The sequence below is a fragment of the Strongylocentrotus purpuratus genome, unplaced genomic scaffold, assembly GCF_000002235.5.
Source record: "Strongylocentrotus purpuratus isolate Spur 01 unplaced genomic scaffold, Spur_5.0 spur5_scaffold_11, whole genome shotgun sequence".
In the NCBI taxonomy this organism is placed as follows: domain Eukaryota; kingdom Metazoa; phylum Echinodermata; class Echinoidea; order Camarodonta; family Strongylocentrotidae; genus Strongylocentrotus; species Strongylocentrotus purpuratus.
This window is the reverse complement of record NW_022145596.1, coordinates 25,980,024-25,996,638: the sequence shown is the minus strand read 5'-3', so window position 1 is coordinate 25,996,638 and position 16,615 is coordinate 25,980,024. Positions and strand designations below refer to the sequence as shown.

Here is a 16,615-nt window from a genome sequence, read left to right as displayed (position 1 = left end):
GGGGGGAGAGAGAGAGACCAAAAGGGTCCCTAATGGCCAATGAACAAACATAGGAGATACTAAAACTAGCATCAACTAAACATGCACATTCGACTGAGTAAAGAACTGCTGAAAAAGGTTGGAGTTAATGTGGCCCCTGGGCATCTATGTAGATTAAATAAGCATTTCGACATGACATTTTGAGCAGATCACAACATTTTTAATCATAAATTTGATTACATAATGAAAATTTTGTGTATACTACTACATAAATATGGTGACTATTTTACATAAGACATGTGACCTCATTTTATTACTTTTTCTGGTCAAGTGTCTCGCAACTTTTTAAACCAAATTTCGAAAATCAGGAAATCCATTTCGAGGTCACGCAACATTTCAAAGTTACATATCTGGCCAAAATCGAATGAAAATTGACATTTTGCACACATTTCTGAACAAAATACTGCTTTTCCTAAATTGTGTCTTTTTAAACCTTGTTCTTGATCTTGTATGTCTTGAAATTTATCAAGATACATTTCTGAAACTTAAAAAACCCCATAAAAATAAAGAAATACATAAGAAATAACTATGCAAAATTTCACATCGATTAGACCTTCTACGACCGAGATCTAAAGGGGGGTCAAATTGAAAACCTCTTCCCCCCTCAAAACCCTGTCAGAACAAGATTGACATACTGTTATCAGCAACATCAAACAATACAAGTTTTGTTGAATTCAATTCAAATAATAACACCTCAAAAACTTTAATTCAAATATTATATTTCATAGATTTATTACCATTCAAGTATACATTTTGCTTCTTCAATACATCACACAGTGTTAACCAACTTAGGGTGAAAAGAGATGAGGAGCCTTATGAGGGCATGTATCATGACAATACAAAAACTTCAATCTGAAAATAGCAGACAAGCAAGTGCAGTAAAGTTGTCATAAGTACAGGACCAATGGTATCAGAATGAAAAAGGAGAAGGGTGATTTTTTTTTAGGTACATTGTGAGAAAATGCATGTACTGGAAGTATGAGAGAGAGAGAGGGGGGGGGGGCTGAGTGGCATAATCACTTGTGCAGTCAGAGCCTACATGAGAAAAACTGGGGGGAGGGGGGATTGGGACAGTCTTTTGTAAAGTGTTGTCACTCTTTCCTAATTCCACAAAACTAGAAAACTTGAGGCATTTTAGAAAATGACGAAAAACTCCTTCCCCAAGCCTACCAGACACACAGAATCAATGCACAACAAAGGTAATGAAACTCCCAAGGGGTTGTTTTATAACTGCGGACTAAATAAAACACAAAGTCACAATCTCTTTCCATCCAAGATCCGATACCAGGCTGTTCCATTCCAAAGGGTTTGTGTACCAGCAATTCTTTCAGTCCAGTAGTCCAACAAAAATCTCCTCCATCCTTCCTGAAACATAGCAGACTTCACAGCTATATGATATCCATCACTGTGTTTTCTTGAAATGTCCAAATTTAATATGAGTTTTTCATAGTTATTTTGGTTGCTGAGCAACTAGAGACTGAATGGTCTCGCTGACTTGCTTGGTGGTGAATCCCGTCATATCAGCACTGGCCTCTTGTCCAAATTCTGTTGATTGGAAAAACGGTGGTGGTAAATTGACAGTAAATCACTTGATTAGCACAAGCTTATCGACTCAACAATTAATTTGTTGCGGCATAACAATAAGTTTTTGTACAATTTGAGCCAATATCCATAATAGTGTAACATGAATCAGGGTTGTCTAGTGAAATTTGAAACATCTGAATAGACATAGGGTATTTAGATTTCAAAATGTTGAAAATGAAAGAGGAGTATACTAAATATTCTTGCCTCTCATCCCCAAAGTCATGTTAAATTTCATGTATTGGGTATGATTATAGACTTACAGCCTTATCGTAACATCATGATAATGCATCATGCTTTTCCAATAAAGAGTAACTTCATGCTCTTCACGCTCTCAGCAGCTGACATGAAGACAAAACTGCTGCCAGATCTGGGAGCCAAATCTGGAGAGTACTCCTCCCCCCCCCCCCCCCCCCCCCCCCCCCCCCCCTCCCCCTTTAAAACTTGTACTAAATATTTGAAGTGCCCATTCAAATTTTAGCCCCCTCCTTCCACCTTAAAAAAATGTGATAGCTTGCATTCTTTCTTTCTTCATTTCTTTTGCCTTGCCAGAAGATTTTCAGTTGAGCCAACCCCCCCCCCCCCCCTCTCCTTTGAAAAAACCTGGATCCACCCTAGATGAAAGCTGATTTACCATATCTTGCATAGACCTTGGGCTGAACTCCACTGCATTCTCTGATGAGGATTGGGAAGCGAGGGTTGGCTTTCTTGATGTCTACATACTGTGTCTTCACCCAATCTCTGACGGAGAATAAGCAATCAAACAAAGTGGAACGTTGCTACAAAGGACACAGTTTCTTACCCCCCCCCCCCCTCTCAACAACAACAAAATCAACATACAAGATTACTTTGCCATTCCCAGTTCTTTTTAATATGATTTGGTTCTTATCATTATCAACATCATCATCATTTTTGCTGTTGTTGTGTTTGTTGTTACATGCATTATCAGTATCATTTTTAAAGCTTTTTTAAAGCCTTCATATTAGTATACCAGCCAAACATGAAAAAAAGACTCTAGGAAAAATGCCTTGGCATTTTGGGTAAGGCATGGCATCTGTGCTAAAACCCTTTAAAAAATACCAAGGAGTATGATAGGGGTAAATGTCATGCCCAATCCATAGTAAAAATGTCATTTGGGGATCAAAATTTGAAAGCATGTCAAAAATCATGATTTTTGTTGTTGTTGCCTGAATGTTTTATCTGATGAAGACCTTTCAATCATTATAGTTTTGATTATGAGTTTGAAATAATAAGCCTGTTAAATGTAAATTTGAATGTTGGATATTACAATTTGTGCATGCAAATGAAATTTTGGTAGCACCACTTTCCATTATTTTAAATCAATCATGCATGAATTATGAATGATAAGTTGTACATTAAAGGTAAACACCAGTTATGGTCATGCTTTTGCATTGTGAAAGAAACGTTGTGGAATCGATCAGAAAAGGTTGATCATCTAGCATATACGTATTGGTGTGTACTGCAAGGTTCTGGAATCATCAAAATGATAAGAAATTCGGCCCAGTCTTCGTAAAGTTACAAGCATTGTACACAGAAAGATGTATATAAGACTATACGCACATGTGTTTATCTCTCACAGACCATGTAGATAAACTAATTTACCAAATATATCAATTAGTAGGCAGTTTCCCGGCAAAATTTTTATCATCATGTATTAGTCAAAACATATTTTTTCACATGATTGGTAATAAAAGCTTCCATTTCATTTTTTGAAATTGCGGCGTTTCCAATACTGGTCTTTACCTTTAAATGAAAAAAGAGAAACAGACCTTTTTATATATATCTTATCAAGGAATTATTAATTACGATTCAAAATTTTTGCATAAAATCCAATTCCATTTTCTGGACACCCTGTATTGGAATAGGTCTAGTAGAGTAAAGTACCCGGTAATCGGTCAGCTCCGGTTTTCGGCCAATTGGTTGGATACATGGTAAAATCACTTTAAAATACATCGCATAATAGCATAACACATATCCCACACATACCATACCATGCCAGTGTCACTGAAGAACCACATTTGCAATGAAAAATATATCCTAAAATATCACATTTTAGCGATGTAATCGGCGGTCCCGCTACCCAAATCTGAAAAATCGAGTTTCTTACGCGTGTATGTAAGAAATATGGGTACCATAAAATGAGCTTAATTTCAAGTATTTTTCAGATATAGAGCCGGATTTTGTGCTGGTCGCAAGCTCAAAAGTATCTCATCGCATGTATTAAATCAATGCAGCCGCACACCGCGACGCACACACGATATGTCTGTCTAATTCAGATTCCAACTTCCGATCACCGCTGTGCCTGTATTCGGCCAGGCGAGCACCCGGGAGCTCCGGCGTGGGATACCTGCTCCGCCCGCTTGTGCTATACATCAGCGCAGAAACGCACGGCGCGCGCGAGCGCTTCCTATTGACTTTGTACATGCGGCCGTAAACTGAAACGCTCGGCCGATAACCGGCTCCAAAACAGTGAAAATTGAAATGAATATTGTCATGGCAATTCGTGATTTTTTTTTGGGATTCTTTTTTTGTTTAAATAATAATAATATTTGCTTCATGATTTGAACAAGAAATGATAATAAATAGGAAGTAAAGAGTCCAATAAATAGGATTTTGTCTTAAGTGGCCGAAAACCGGGTACTTTACTCTATACTTTTTAGTTTAGATCTAGATACAGAGCATATCACACTAGGGGATGATGCAATCCACACACAAAAAATGACTACTTCTACTATGGCTATGCTATATATCAACAGGTTGTTTAGATTGATCATAACATAAGCTGAAACTAGAAAATTTGCTTAGCGAACAGGATTCAACGAAGGGAAATCAACTGCAGTTTCTTCACTTTTTCTACATGATTTTGAGCTGTGAAACGGCTGGTAATAACTTATTACAGGTCTGTTCTATTATGGCCATTTACGTTTTAACTGTATCATTTTGGAGCATCATATTTAAAAGTAAGTATTTCAACAACAACAATTATTTCCCTCCCATCGCATTTCAATTTTCATTTGTTTTGTACATGATCATACATGTGCAGGATGTGTGCGAAGTTTGTTTGTACTTTTTTTAGCAATGAGTACGATCGGAGTGTATGAGGTTGATACTGTGTATGGTTAGACTTAAACCTTTATACGAGTGGTATATAAAACAGTCTTTCAAAATTGAAAACCTGAAACATCATCAAAATCACGGGGCCGGGATTGCTGATCTCTGGCAAAAGCGGAGGGAGATCAAGAAGAAAAAGGTGCATGGATCGCAACGAGTGGGCCCACGTACGAGAAAAGTGTTGGCCAAAAATTGATTGGGCCTTCTCATTGATCATATATGATAAAAGTTTAGCATACCTTGCACCTTCACTTGCAGGAGAACGTTGGCAAAGGTGAATTCTCAGCTCTTTCAGATGTTGAGGGAATCTCCGAGCGACAGAAGCCATGATTTTACTGTCTTTTTATCGACAAAATTCTATCTAGACTAACTCTTAAAATCAATTCAATGCTGAACACATTATTAGTGAGCGCTTTAAATTATTTTGGCATGCTTTAATAGTACTCAAATCCTATTAGAACAGGAAAATAAGAATCATGAGTATTTTTTTACTGAAAAATATTGAATTTTTAAACATAAATAGTACATTCGATCAATTTTATTTCAGAACGACATATTTCTTTGCATCAATGTCAGGCTACAGGGTGTGTAGTTGTGAATTTCATTCCCATCATACAATTCGTGCAGTGGCAGTTATGGCTGACAACGGTTAAATATTTTCAAGTCAATTTCGTCGATACGGGAGCTCGGAGTCGACCTTTTTTGTAGGGTATGTATCACTTGTTAATAATGCTATTGACACCTTTGGTATTAGTTATCTGAAATCTCCAATTTGTTTTAGTCAATTTTTAAATAGACACGTTTTAATTTGTTTTTATTAAACTTCAATTTGTGGGTCATCATTTATTTTTCCCCATTCATTTTTTCGCAGCTCATTGATTTGTAGCGGTGTTGTTGTGCTTAGTGCGCCTGAGTGTGCCCGGTAAAAACTTACCCGCTCCCGCTGCGAGCTTCGTTCTGCATGTTGACGGGCGCGGGCAAATCGCACTGCCACTGCCAATGCCAATGCCAATGCCAATGCCAATGCCAATGCCAATGCATGGCAAATTGGAAATTCTCACATTATGAATCTCTCATTGCTTAATTGTGTAATTCCTAAAAGAATACACGGCCTTATCGTCATCAAAGTCCCCTCTCATTCACAGTGTATACACACGTTTGTTTGCGTGCAAAGTCCCTCGCACTCAGACGCAATGAAGCTAGCTGTGAGCTGTGTAAAATGAGAGGGGACTTGGATCACGATAATGCTGAATACACTTACAGGCACAGAAATTCTAATCAAAGGTTCACTTAAGCAGTACGGACGCTGGTCCGAGATTAAAGTATCGTCCGCAATGGATTCTGAATTCCGGTCCACGCTTTGGCGATGCAAAAAACGGATTCCACAATGATTTTCTTGATGCATTTCACATTGACTTTGTACAGAGACTTTCACATTATGAGCGATAAATCCTCGGGAAGATGGACTACCCCAAAAAGCAGACGGTGAACTGGGGGTATTTTATCACGCGGAGTTCTGTTTTTCGCATTGCCAACTCGCGGATCTGGAACTGTCTATCCCGCTTTTTTTATTCTCTATATCACTCTCCCTCTTTCTCTCTCCTTTCAACCTTTTACTCTCCTTTTTCTAGCTTCCCTTTCTCTCTTTCATTATTTAGATTCTCTCCCTTTTTTCACCTTCTTTCCTTCCCTTTTCTTTTCTCACCCTACTCCATTTTACCCTTCCCCCAAAATGGCTCTATCCCTATTCAAATGAAACTTTTTATTTTCATTTGATATGTACATGTAAGCTTTTTTTAATTTAATTTTCTTGTTCCTTTTTCATTCATATGACACTTTTTATCATATATCTTTATGTTTGTAATTCTTTTTTGTCCATTGGCTTTCTCTCTTCTCTTTGTTTTACTATAGGTCTGTTTACTATAGGTTTGTTTTACTATGTCATCTTTAATTTGTATTTCCTGTGTATTTATTTTCAATTTGATGTCTATATCATGTAATATGATCTGTTCTATGTTTGTAACACAGAATTGCTCAAAAGTAGTCTTGTTAGGCTGATGTAAGTTTTACCATGATTTAAAAAAATATATAGATCTAGAGATCTATCAATGAATAAATATTTGTTTTGGATTCAGGATTTGTACTTTTGTCCTGTGCATGGATGAAGAAGTTTGAGGCCTTTATTTTGTCATGTGGATTAATTCACTGTGTCATTTTATTTTCTGCTATTTACAGTATCTCCTTCATAATATGAACAACTAAAACAAGATGGATAATTACATAAAGAAGAAACAGATCGGTGAGGGATCCTTCGGCAAAGCTTTGCTGGTGAAGAGCAAAGCAGATGGCAAGGAGTATGTTATCAAAGAAATCAACATTTCCAAGGCAAGTATTTTGATAATAACCCATTAAGAGTCATCATTATGTCTCTCTCCTTCTCTTTCTCTGGCTCTCTTCTTTCTTCTTCTTCTTTTCTCTCTTTCTTCCCTTCCTCCCTCTTTGGCCATCTGACTCTGTCTGTATGTGTGACCTTTCTTCTCCTTCAGATATAAACTTTAGGACATCATAAACTTTGTGGAACTCACTCCCTCCTCACCTCCGAAATGAGAACTTCTACTCGCAGTTCAAGTCTTTGTTAAAAACGTTTCTGTTCGCAACATATTAGTTTGTTTAATTATGTTTTACATTGTACTACCCTTATATAACTTTTGTAGTATGCTTTGTATTGTATTATTCTATTATTGCAAATTATGTCCTGAAGTATGTTAAACTTTAACTTATGTGTATTTTACTTTCTTTCTTAAATTACTTTATGGTCGTATGCCCACAATTATACAATTTCCACACAATTGCGCCAGGAGTGTCATTTTTGACGGACATGGCGCATTATAAATGTGCACTATTATTATTATTATCATTAACATTGAGAGTTAAATAAATGTAATAAAAAGTTAAGAAGCAGATTGTAAATAATTAATCTTCTTTTGTAACCTATTACAAAAAATAAATTTTTATCGGCCTACTCTCTATTTTTTGTCCAGATGAAAAGGAAAGAAAAAGAGGAATCCAAGAAAGAAGTTGCTGTTTTGAGGAAAATGAAGCATCCCAACATTGTATCTTATGCAGAGTCATTTGAAGGTGAGTAGTATCAACAGTTAGGATCGAGGTCATGAACTTGATTCTTTCCTAGAATTCAGATGTATGGCAGTTGCTAGCTGTACTCTAGTATTGTATTGCAATTTTTGTCTCGTTTTTCTGCAATGATTTAAGAACTTTGAATTTGTTTTGAAACTTTTTGATAGCTTTGAAAATGCCAGATATTTAAGAAATCTTAGGGGAAGAACATTGACTCTTATAATCATAAGGGAGTATTATATATTTTATTTAATTCCCCCCCCCCTGTTTTGATAGTCTAAATAGAAGTTCATTCACAGCATGGCAGCCTGAAATTATTAGAGATGTTTTTATTAAGCTCACCAGCAGTGCCCTAAATATTAACAACACCAGCAGATCATTACAAGAAAATACTGGTCCAAAATAACTTGTATAGTTATAACTTTTATGGTTATGTATTTGAAAAGAGATTTAAAAATCAATTTTGTTTGTTTTCTGTTTTTGTAATATACCCGGGGCATTTTATGTACTTCATGGATACATGTCTACACTTCGCATTACACTCACTCAATAGATGATGATAATATGATTCTTGTTTGGCGTGAAAGACAGAAATTTCTGCAGTTTAATTCAATTGACCTACAAGAGTGTTGAAACTCATCTCACAAGCATTTGTGTTGACCCTGCCCCTACAGAGAGAGGAAACCTGTACATTGTGATGGACTACTGCGATGGAGGGGATCTCTACCAGGCCATCAATAGACGAAAAGGTGTCTTGTTTCCTGAAGATGAAATCATGGATTGGTTTGTTCAGATCTGTCTTGCTCTCAAGCATGTTCATGACAGGAAGATCCTTCATAGAGATATCAAGTCACAGGTGAAAACTTAATCCATTATTAAAGGCAATACTTGACACTTACAGGCGTCCAGAATACATAGGCACCCAAACAACTTTTAACCGGGACCCAAAATGCAACCTTGATTCAATGTAATATGCACATTTTATATGATTTGGGCTATTACTCTCACTTGTTATGGTTTATGTGGAAGGGTTCATATTAAAATGAATAAATTATGAACACCATGACTGTTGTAGATTTAAAGGTACTATGTCCCTTTTGCAGCCAACTTCAAATTCTGTAGAACTTTGCAGGAATTATGAATATGTCATGTATGTCCCATCTGTGAAATTTAAACGTTAGCAGTGTCCTAATATGAAACCCGTTTACTTGCTAGACTTCACTGTCAGACACTATTGAGTGACTGACGGGCTTTTTTTCTTTTTTGTAATAACATACATAAAATGAGCTGTAAAGGGTACATGAGCATTTGTCTACATCAATAACCCACGTCTTGTGATGGCCAAAATTAAACTGATTGAATCTTTGCACAGCATAAAACGTATGACATTCGGTACAATGGTCTGAAAATCAAGACTATTACTTATTGGCTCTATAGCTCCTAAATTGATTTGACAACTAATAGTCATTATTTTTCCCACTTGAAGACATTTTCAAGCCCCACCTTTTTTTAAGGAAGTTCTAAATTAGTATTATCTTTCTAATGCCGTTGGGAATTTAACCTTTTCATTTTTTTGGCCTGCAAATGGGACATAGTACCTTTAAAAAAAGAATTACTATAGAGTTGAAAAGAGTTGCTTGCAAATTGGACAGTAATTTCCCAACAGATATTTTAGAGACCACCTTTGGCTTAACCACTGCACTGAGTACTGTTTAGGTTCACAAGCTCAAAATGGGAAGTCTTATTTATTCCTAGACCTTTTGTCACCTTAATACCTTGGAGAGTCAGAACGTTCTTTATGACAGAGCATTCTCCTCCTTTTTTTTAGGAACATCCAATCATGATGAGTTATATGTCATTTTAGAGCTGAGAATATGCTCTTTCAGAATCAGAGCTAATCTTTAAAGTCATTTCGGGCAACATCTTTGGTAGTTTCATGATGCTTGGTCACATATGGCTTATATAAAGATATTCGCATTCAATGGATATTTGTAATACATACATGTATACTTTTGATTTTAATAATAATGTGTGCAATTTCCATAGGGAACGTTTGTTGGAGGTCTTCTATTTTTATTTGTTTTAATTTCTCATCAAATGCAGAATATTTTTCTGACAAGGAAAGGCATCGTTAAAATGGGTGACTTTGGCATTGCAAGAGTTCTAAATAAGTAAGTACTTGCAGTTATTTATCTGTTCCTCAATGGGGAAATTCACAATGAAAATTATCCATACATTAACAATGCTGTATGATTGGAAAAAAATTATTTGTCTTTTATTGGTTGTTAGCTATAAAGTATGTTTCTGAAATATGACAGTTGTTAATGTTGTCTAAATAGAGTACATGTATATCTGTTTAGATTTTTTAAAGTAAATAATCACAAACTAGTTATTTGCTGTCAAGTTTTTGAGCAGGTTGTATTAGTGATTGCTTAATGAATAATGATTATTTTTTCTCTTGTTAATTCTTTTAAATATTATTTTCTCTCTTTTTGTCTCTGTTTCTCTTTAACACTCTGACTGCTCCCTTTTCCTCTCTGTCTGTCTGTATGTCTGTGTGTGTGTGTGTCTCTCTCTCTACAGCACAATGGAGTTGGCTAGGACATGTATAGGCACGCCATATTATCTCTCTCCTGAGATGTGTGAAAACAAACCATACAATAACAAGAGGTAAGTGAAATAATTGTCTTTGAAACCATAGCGTTAGTTAAGGCAGTGTTTTAACCTACAGTTCTGTGAATAAAATAATTTTGATGTTTGTTGTCATTTTGAATTGTCCTTTAAATTATGTCCATGGTTTAGTGTACTCAAAGAGAAGGTTGCTGACTGTTTGTTATTCTCTGTTGTATACATTAATTGTGGCAAATGTGGCCATGATTATCTAAATATTTCTATATTTTGTTCAATTTTTAAAAGAAATGTTTCTTTCTGGCTATTTTTTTCTTCTTTGTATTGCTTCCCAAATCACATTTGAATGATTTTGCTTGGAAGTCCAAACAAAAATCATTAGTTTATATTTAATCCTTGAATTTATTGATTTGTTTCCATTTTTTCAGTGACATATGGGCCCTTGGCTGTGTGCTGTACGAGACTCTTACTCTGAAGCATGCTGTAAGTCATCTCACATTTAATTTTGTTATGCAAAAATGATCTAGTCTAAACCTTTAAATTTGAATTTGTTTAAACGAAGTAAAACAAAAAAAATTCTAGTCACATTGAATGTACAGAATCAAAACCCAAATTGCTTTTCTTTACAAAAAGCTCAAGGCCAAATGTAATGGTGTCTTTAAAAACAAAGTACATTTGTAAGATTAAAGCATACTTGTAAAATTTGAAATTTATATAACATTTAACATTTTTACTTTTGAAAATGATTACTAATGGAATGCAGTTTACTTTTTGAGTGTTGTGTATGTTTTGTATTGAGCAAAAAACTGTAAGGTTCATCTAAATGATGATGCTTGAGACAAGAAGAAGTGGAGGGAGGGAGTGTCATCTTGGCGCGAAAGTCAGTAAACCTTTTTTAGAGGGAAAATGCTGACTTGAATAAATGGTGGTGATGATGATGATTGTATTGTTTTTTCACCATTCAGTTTGAAGCAGGGAACATGAAGAACCTAGTACTGAAGATTATACGTGGGTCCTACCCTCCTGTGTCACCGCGCTACAGCTATGAGGTCAGGAATCTGGTGGCTCAACTATTCAAGAGAAGCGCTAGGTAAGCACGCCAAAATGGTTTGCAAAGAGTGACTGACTGACTGAATGACAACACTAGAAAAGCACTACTACACCCAAACCTGCTTAAGTGACCACCTGTCTACAAAGACCACTTTTTTCCCCCTAGAAAATGGTTTCTCATTGAAACATGTACTAAAGAATCCTGTCTTCAAAGACCACTTTTTGTGTTTCCCTTGGGCGGTCGCTATAGACAGGTTTGACTGTACTATTAGTAATAATTATACATTTATTTGTATTGCGCACGTATCCTAGGGGGATGCTCATGGAACCTACAAAGTATTCACAAATTGAGGCTTTTGGTAACACCATATGGGAGCAGTACTGTAAAGGCATTCTGGTATTCTTCCGTCAATATAACCCGCTTAAGGGGAATTTAGAGGAATTGAGGAAGAACTATAAGGGAAAGAAAGGGAGAGATGCTAATGGAATGGAGTTTTATTAAACACTTTAATACTCAAGACTATTTGTGGTGTTTGTTTTCGGTGTTATGTAAACCAAAAATGAGATAAAATGGAAGGAGGAAAGGAATAAATGTAGACTGATGTCTTTGCCTAAGGACATAAGTACCATAGCAAGACTTGAACCGTGAACCATGTGATCCGCACATGGTGACGTATCCACTTGGCCACGACACCTCTATGTAATGTAATGGTCTGAAGGAAGACATGTCATTTATTCGACGGTTTTCTATTGAAGCCTTTGATGAATAGTAACAGTATTTTAGGGTTGTCGTCAGCATGATTTTCTTTTTTTTTACACAATTCTTGCATTAACGAACACTGTTTACACTTCTGCTTCTATGATTATATTTTTCCTACCATGCAGGGACAGACCTTCAATCAACTCAGTTTTGAAGAAGCCCTTTGTACAAAAGAGGATAGAGAAGTTCTTAACTGATGCAGTAAGTAGAAGTTATTTATATAAGTTCATATATTTGTATGTATGTACTTTGTAGTAGGTGTGTTATATGATTGGTCATTTCTCTGTGGTCTCTCTGAAGTCTTTTTATTTATCTCTTCCATGTTTAGGGTAACTCCACAGTACTGCTATTTGTAGTGAGATTGATAATGTAGTAGATATTATGTGAAATGACACAGAGCCATTATCTGCCAATTTGTAGTATGTACAACTTTTTTATGTGTGTTCCTTTAGCAAAATGAAGTAATTCAATCTTCTTAAATTCATCTTAAATTGTGATTGTCCTTGGGTTTTTTCTTCCTACCCTTCTCTCTTTCTCCCCTGTCTCGTTCTCTCTTTCTCTCCCTGTCTCTTTCTCTCCCTGTCTCTTTCTCTCTCTGTCTCGTTCTCTCTTTCTCTCCCTCTATCTTTTTCTCTCTTTCTCTCCCTCTATCTTTTTCTCTCTTTCTCCCCCTGTCTCGTTCTCTCTTTCTACCCCGTCTCATTCTCTCGTTCTCCCCCTGTCTCGTTCTTTCTCTCTCTCTCTGTCTTCTACTACCAACCTGCCTCCCCTTTTTATTTTCTTACTCTCTTTTTATCTCTGTCTCTCTTCCATCTCTCTTTTCTCCTGTTTGTACCACCTACAGCAAGTGAGTGATGAGTTCAGTCACACTATCCTGCATCGCAATGCTCGCCCAGCTGCTAGAGGTGTAGGAGCTCCAGTATTCCAGAAGCCTATCCCAAGACCAATCAGTGCAGCTGGTAAGAAGTAGTACATTTGCCGTTTGGTCTTCAACCAGTTTGTCTACTACCCAATTAGTCTATTCCCATATGGTCTACACCCAGCCCGTCTGCTATCCACATGGTCTCATAGTCATGTGGTCCACTTGTCATTTGCTTCTGTAGATGTACAGAAATCACTGACATTGTCATGTATTAATTACTCTGTAATGAGTCACAGAAAAGGTGGAAATTAGCAAAGAATGTTCTTGATTTGTTTAGTTTTGGGGGTAGGTTGCTCTATTTCCTTAACAGCATATGATACAAAAGCATAGTTATAACCATTATGTTATTTAACCCTTTCCGGACTTTGTTCAACTAATGGAACTAGAACCCTGCTGCTACCATGGACCTTTGTCGCATATACTCATAAAAATGTGGCAGTCTCCGGTTTCAATCCATTGCAAATAGAATGCTGATTGATAAGTTTTAAGTTTGCTATATCCATCATTTTGATTGTTTTCCCCCTTAGCAGCCAAGAAGCCACCTATACCTAAAGCCATTAGTAATCCTGCAGCCAAATATGGACCCTCGATGGCTGTTAAGAGGCCCCCAAGTGCTGGGATCAGGTGAGTACTGTATAATACAATGATCAAACTGAGGATACAAAGATGATGGTAAGTGTTATATTGCTCTAGTTCATAACATTACGAGCCAGAGTAATATAACACTGAGTTCCTATAAGACATCTGTTTATACAGATGGTCATAACTCAGCCAATACTTAACATATTCATTTGGTTTTCTACATTTGGACATTATTTTTGATGCTCTTTTGGAAAATGAAGAAAAATTGAGAAATTCCTAAAAAAAAAGATTTTTATGATATCACAGCTTCTTTACTCTATAACAGTAGAATCAAGATAGAATGATAGAACAAAAAGAGAAATATGAAACAAATTTTCAAGAGATATGTCCAAATTGTTTAAAATTTGCTTTGAATGTTTTATTTGTACAAAATCAGTATTTTGTATTGTTAATTGTGAAATGAAGTTGGAAGGTCATTTAGAGCAGTTTCACGTCTATCAAGTAATCTTAATGATTTAGACGACTATGTCCGTGACCCCCTTCCACCATCCACATTTAAATACAATGGTAATAATACTGGCTGACCATTACTGTATGATACCCAATGAGAATACAATAATAGTTTGCACATCACTTATCTGATCTCTTGAATGTTGCAAGTTATATGTGATTTGTTGATATAGAAGGCAAGGGGGTTGTATTAAAGTTCTATTAATTTCACAATATCTTGGGCAGAAAAAAGATAATTTCACAGAAATGTACTCTTCTTAGTTATGTATGTAATGAGATTAATGTCTTTTTATTGTGTTTTTTTTTAAAGGAAATCTGTAGAGGACAAGAAAGATAGTGTAGCAAAGGTAAATAGATAAAATTATTTTGCACTCAAATAGAACTCATTCATTAATCCATGACAATACTTTTTTTCTTCTTCAAAATCATGATTAATGTACCGGTAACATTGCGCTTTGTGCAGTCAAAGGAAATGTTCTGTGAGTGATAAACCTGATAATATCTGGCTGTCAATATCTTGAATTAAAGATTAATTAGATGAACGCAGAATGCTTTTTGTGTTGGTAAATTAGAGTGTATACAATTATGGCGTATGGTACATTATGTGACATTGCCATTCACTTCAAATTTGAAAATTGTTCTTTTAATACATTTTACTAGACTACTTGTTCCTCATACAAATTTGAGACAGGTATTCAGTGGAGAATCGCCCCCCCCCCCCCCGTCAATTCTATTTAAACTGTCTCCCTCCTCTGTTTTTCACTACAATAATCTTGTGTGGCTTGTTATTTTATGTTATTCGTTCATGATTGCATCATTTCTCCACAATTTTTTAATAATTTTTTTTACTCACTTCAAGGAATTGGAACAGAGGAAAAGAGAATTGAAAGAGAGGGAAAATGAGAGGCGACACAAGGTTTGTTTGTTCAATAGCATACATATATATCCCATTTTTATGCCTCCGCCACCGAAGGTGGTGCCGGAGGCATCATGTTTTCGGGTTGTCCGTCCGTACGTCCGTCCGTCCGTACGTCCGTCCGTCCGTCCGTCCGTCCGTCCGTCCGTCCGTCCGTCCGTACGTCCGTCCCGTTTGACCGTTATCACAATATCTCAAGAACCATTTAAGATTTAAACTTAAAACTTAAGGATAGTATGTATCACCATAGGAAGACGATCTGATTAGATTTTGGAGCACGTATGTCAAAGGTCAAGGGTCACAGAGGTCAACTTATGAAATTCCATACATTGAGATTGTTATCATGATATCTCAAGAACCACTGGAGATTTAAACTTCAAACTTAGTGATAGTGTGTATCACTATAGGAAAACAATCTGATTAGATTTTGGAGCACGTATGTCAAAGGTCAAGGGTCACAGAGGTCAACTTATGAAATTCCATACATTGAGATTGTTATCATGATATCTCAAGAACCACTGGAGATTTAAACTTCAAACTTAGTGATAGTGTGTATCACTATAGGAAAACAATCTGATTAGATTTTGGAGCACGTATGTCAAAGGTCAAGGGTCACAGAGGTCAACTTATGAAATTCCATACATTGAGATTGTTATCATAATATCTCAAGAACCACTGGAGATTTAAACTTCAAACTTAATGATAGTGTGTATCACCATAGGAAGACAATCTGATTAGATTTTGGAGCACGTAGGTCAAAGGTCAAGGGTCACAGAGGTCAACTTATGAAATTCCATACATTGAGATCGTTATCGCGATATCTCAAGAACCACTGGAGAATTTTCACTTCAAACTTAATGATAGTATGTATCACCATATCATAATATCTCAAGAACCACTGGAGATTTAAACTTCAAACTTAATGATAGTGTGTATCACCATAGGAAGACAATCTGATTAGATTTTGGAGCACGTAGGTCAAAGGTCAAGGGTCACAGAGGTCAACTTATGAAATTCCATACATTGAGATTGTTATCATGATATCTCAAGAACCACTGGAGATTTAAACTCCAAACTTGTTTAAATTGCTCTATGGCGGAGGCATCATTTTCGACTGCGCGCAGTCAAAATTCCATCTAGTTAATTGATATGATAGGTGGACAGATTTTGTCAGTTAATATATTTCTCCCAGATTTATATTGAATTCACAGACTCATCCTACTATTGTCAAGTAATACAAAATTCAAACCATATTGAATGTGCCGTTTTAGCTCACCTGAGCCAAAAGCTCTGGAGCTTTTTGTCCATCATCGTTCTTCCATAAAGTATTCACATTTCAAATTCTTCTCATAAAAAGAAG

General features: G+C 36.1%; 2 protein-coding genes across 6 annotated transcripts in view; one reads left to right on the top strand and one right to left on the bottom strand.

The window, feature by feature from the left end:
• Nucleotides 1–746: 746 nt before the first annotated feature.
• LOC115922311 (NADH dehydrogenase [ubiquinone] 1 alpha subcomplex subunit 2-like) lies at nt 747–5,155 on the bottom strand. Its single transcript, XM_030981009.1, has 3 exons — nt 4,992–5,155; nt 2,255–2,361; nt 747–1,584 (listed from the first exon to the last, which is right to left on the bottom strand). The coding sequence occupies exons 1-3, from the start codon at nt 5,078–5,080 to the stop codon at nt 1,490–1,492; spliced, it is 291 nt and encodes a 96-aa protein (XP_030836869.1). The 5' UTR covers nt 5,081–5,155; the 3' UTR covers nt 747–1,489.
• A 182-nt stretch (nt 5,156–5,337) lies between these two features.
• The window catches only part of LOC577477 (serine/threonine-protein kinase Nek1), a 40,656-nt gene continuing 29,378 nt past the window's right edge, over nt 5,338–16,615 (top strand). For 4 of the 5 annotated variants that reach the window (XM_030981007.1, XM_030981008.1, XM_030981005.1 and 1 more), the window contains exons 1-13: nt 5,338–5,461; nt 6,988–7,137; nt 7,794–7,890; nt 8,562–8,743; nt 9,991–10,058; nt 10,471–10,557; nt 10,944–10,998; nt 11,481–11,605; nt 12,451–12,526; nt 13,170–13,284; nt 13,775–13,871; nt 14,650–14,686; nt 15,199–15,255. In XM_030981007.1, the coding sequence (XP_030836867.1) occupies nt 7,021–7,137; nt 7,794–7,890; nt 8,562–8,743; nt 9,991–10,058; nt 10,471–10,557; nt 10,944–10,998; nt 11,481–11,605; nt 12,451–12,526; nt 13,170–13,284; nt 13,775–13,871; nt 14,650–14,686; nt 15,199–15,255 (1,113 nt within the window). In that variant the 5' untranslated portion in view covers nt 5,338–5,461; nt 6,988–7,020. The remainder of the gene's footprint in view (nt 5,462–6,987; nt 7,138–7,793; nt 7,891–8,561; nt 8,744–9,990; nt 10,059–10,470; nt 10,558–10,943; nt 10,999–11,480; nt 11,606–12,450; nt 12,527–13,169; nt 13,285–13,774; nt 13,872–14,649; nt 14,687–15,198; nt 15,256–16,615) is intronic. The other variant, XM_030981006.1, reaches the window with a different exon arrangement.

Bases quoted from the DNA above. Each gene is read 5' to 3' on its own strand.
- LOC115922311 (XM_030981009.1), bottom strand. From the start codon at position 5,080: ATGGCTTCTGTCGCTCGGAGATTCCCTCAACATCTGAAAGAGCTGAGA. The intron at 2,362-4,991 runs GTATGCTAAACT...ATTCTCCGTCAG, and splicing joins CCTGCAAGTGAAGGTGCAAG to AGATTGGGTGAAGACACAGT. The intron at 1,585-2,254 runs GTAAATCAGCTT...TCCAATCAACAG, and splicing joins CAAGGTCTATGCAAGATATG to AATTTGGACAAGAGGCCAGT.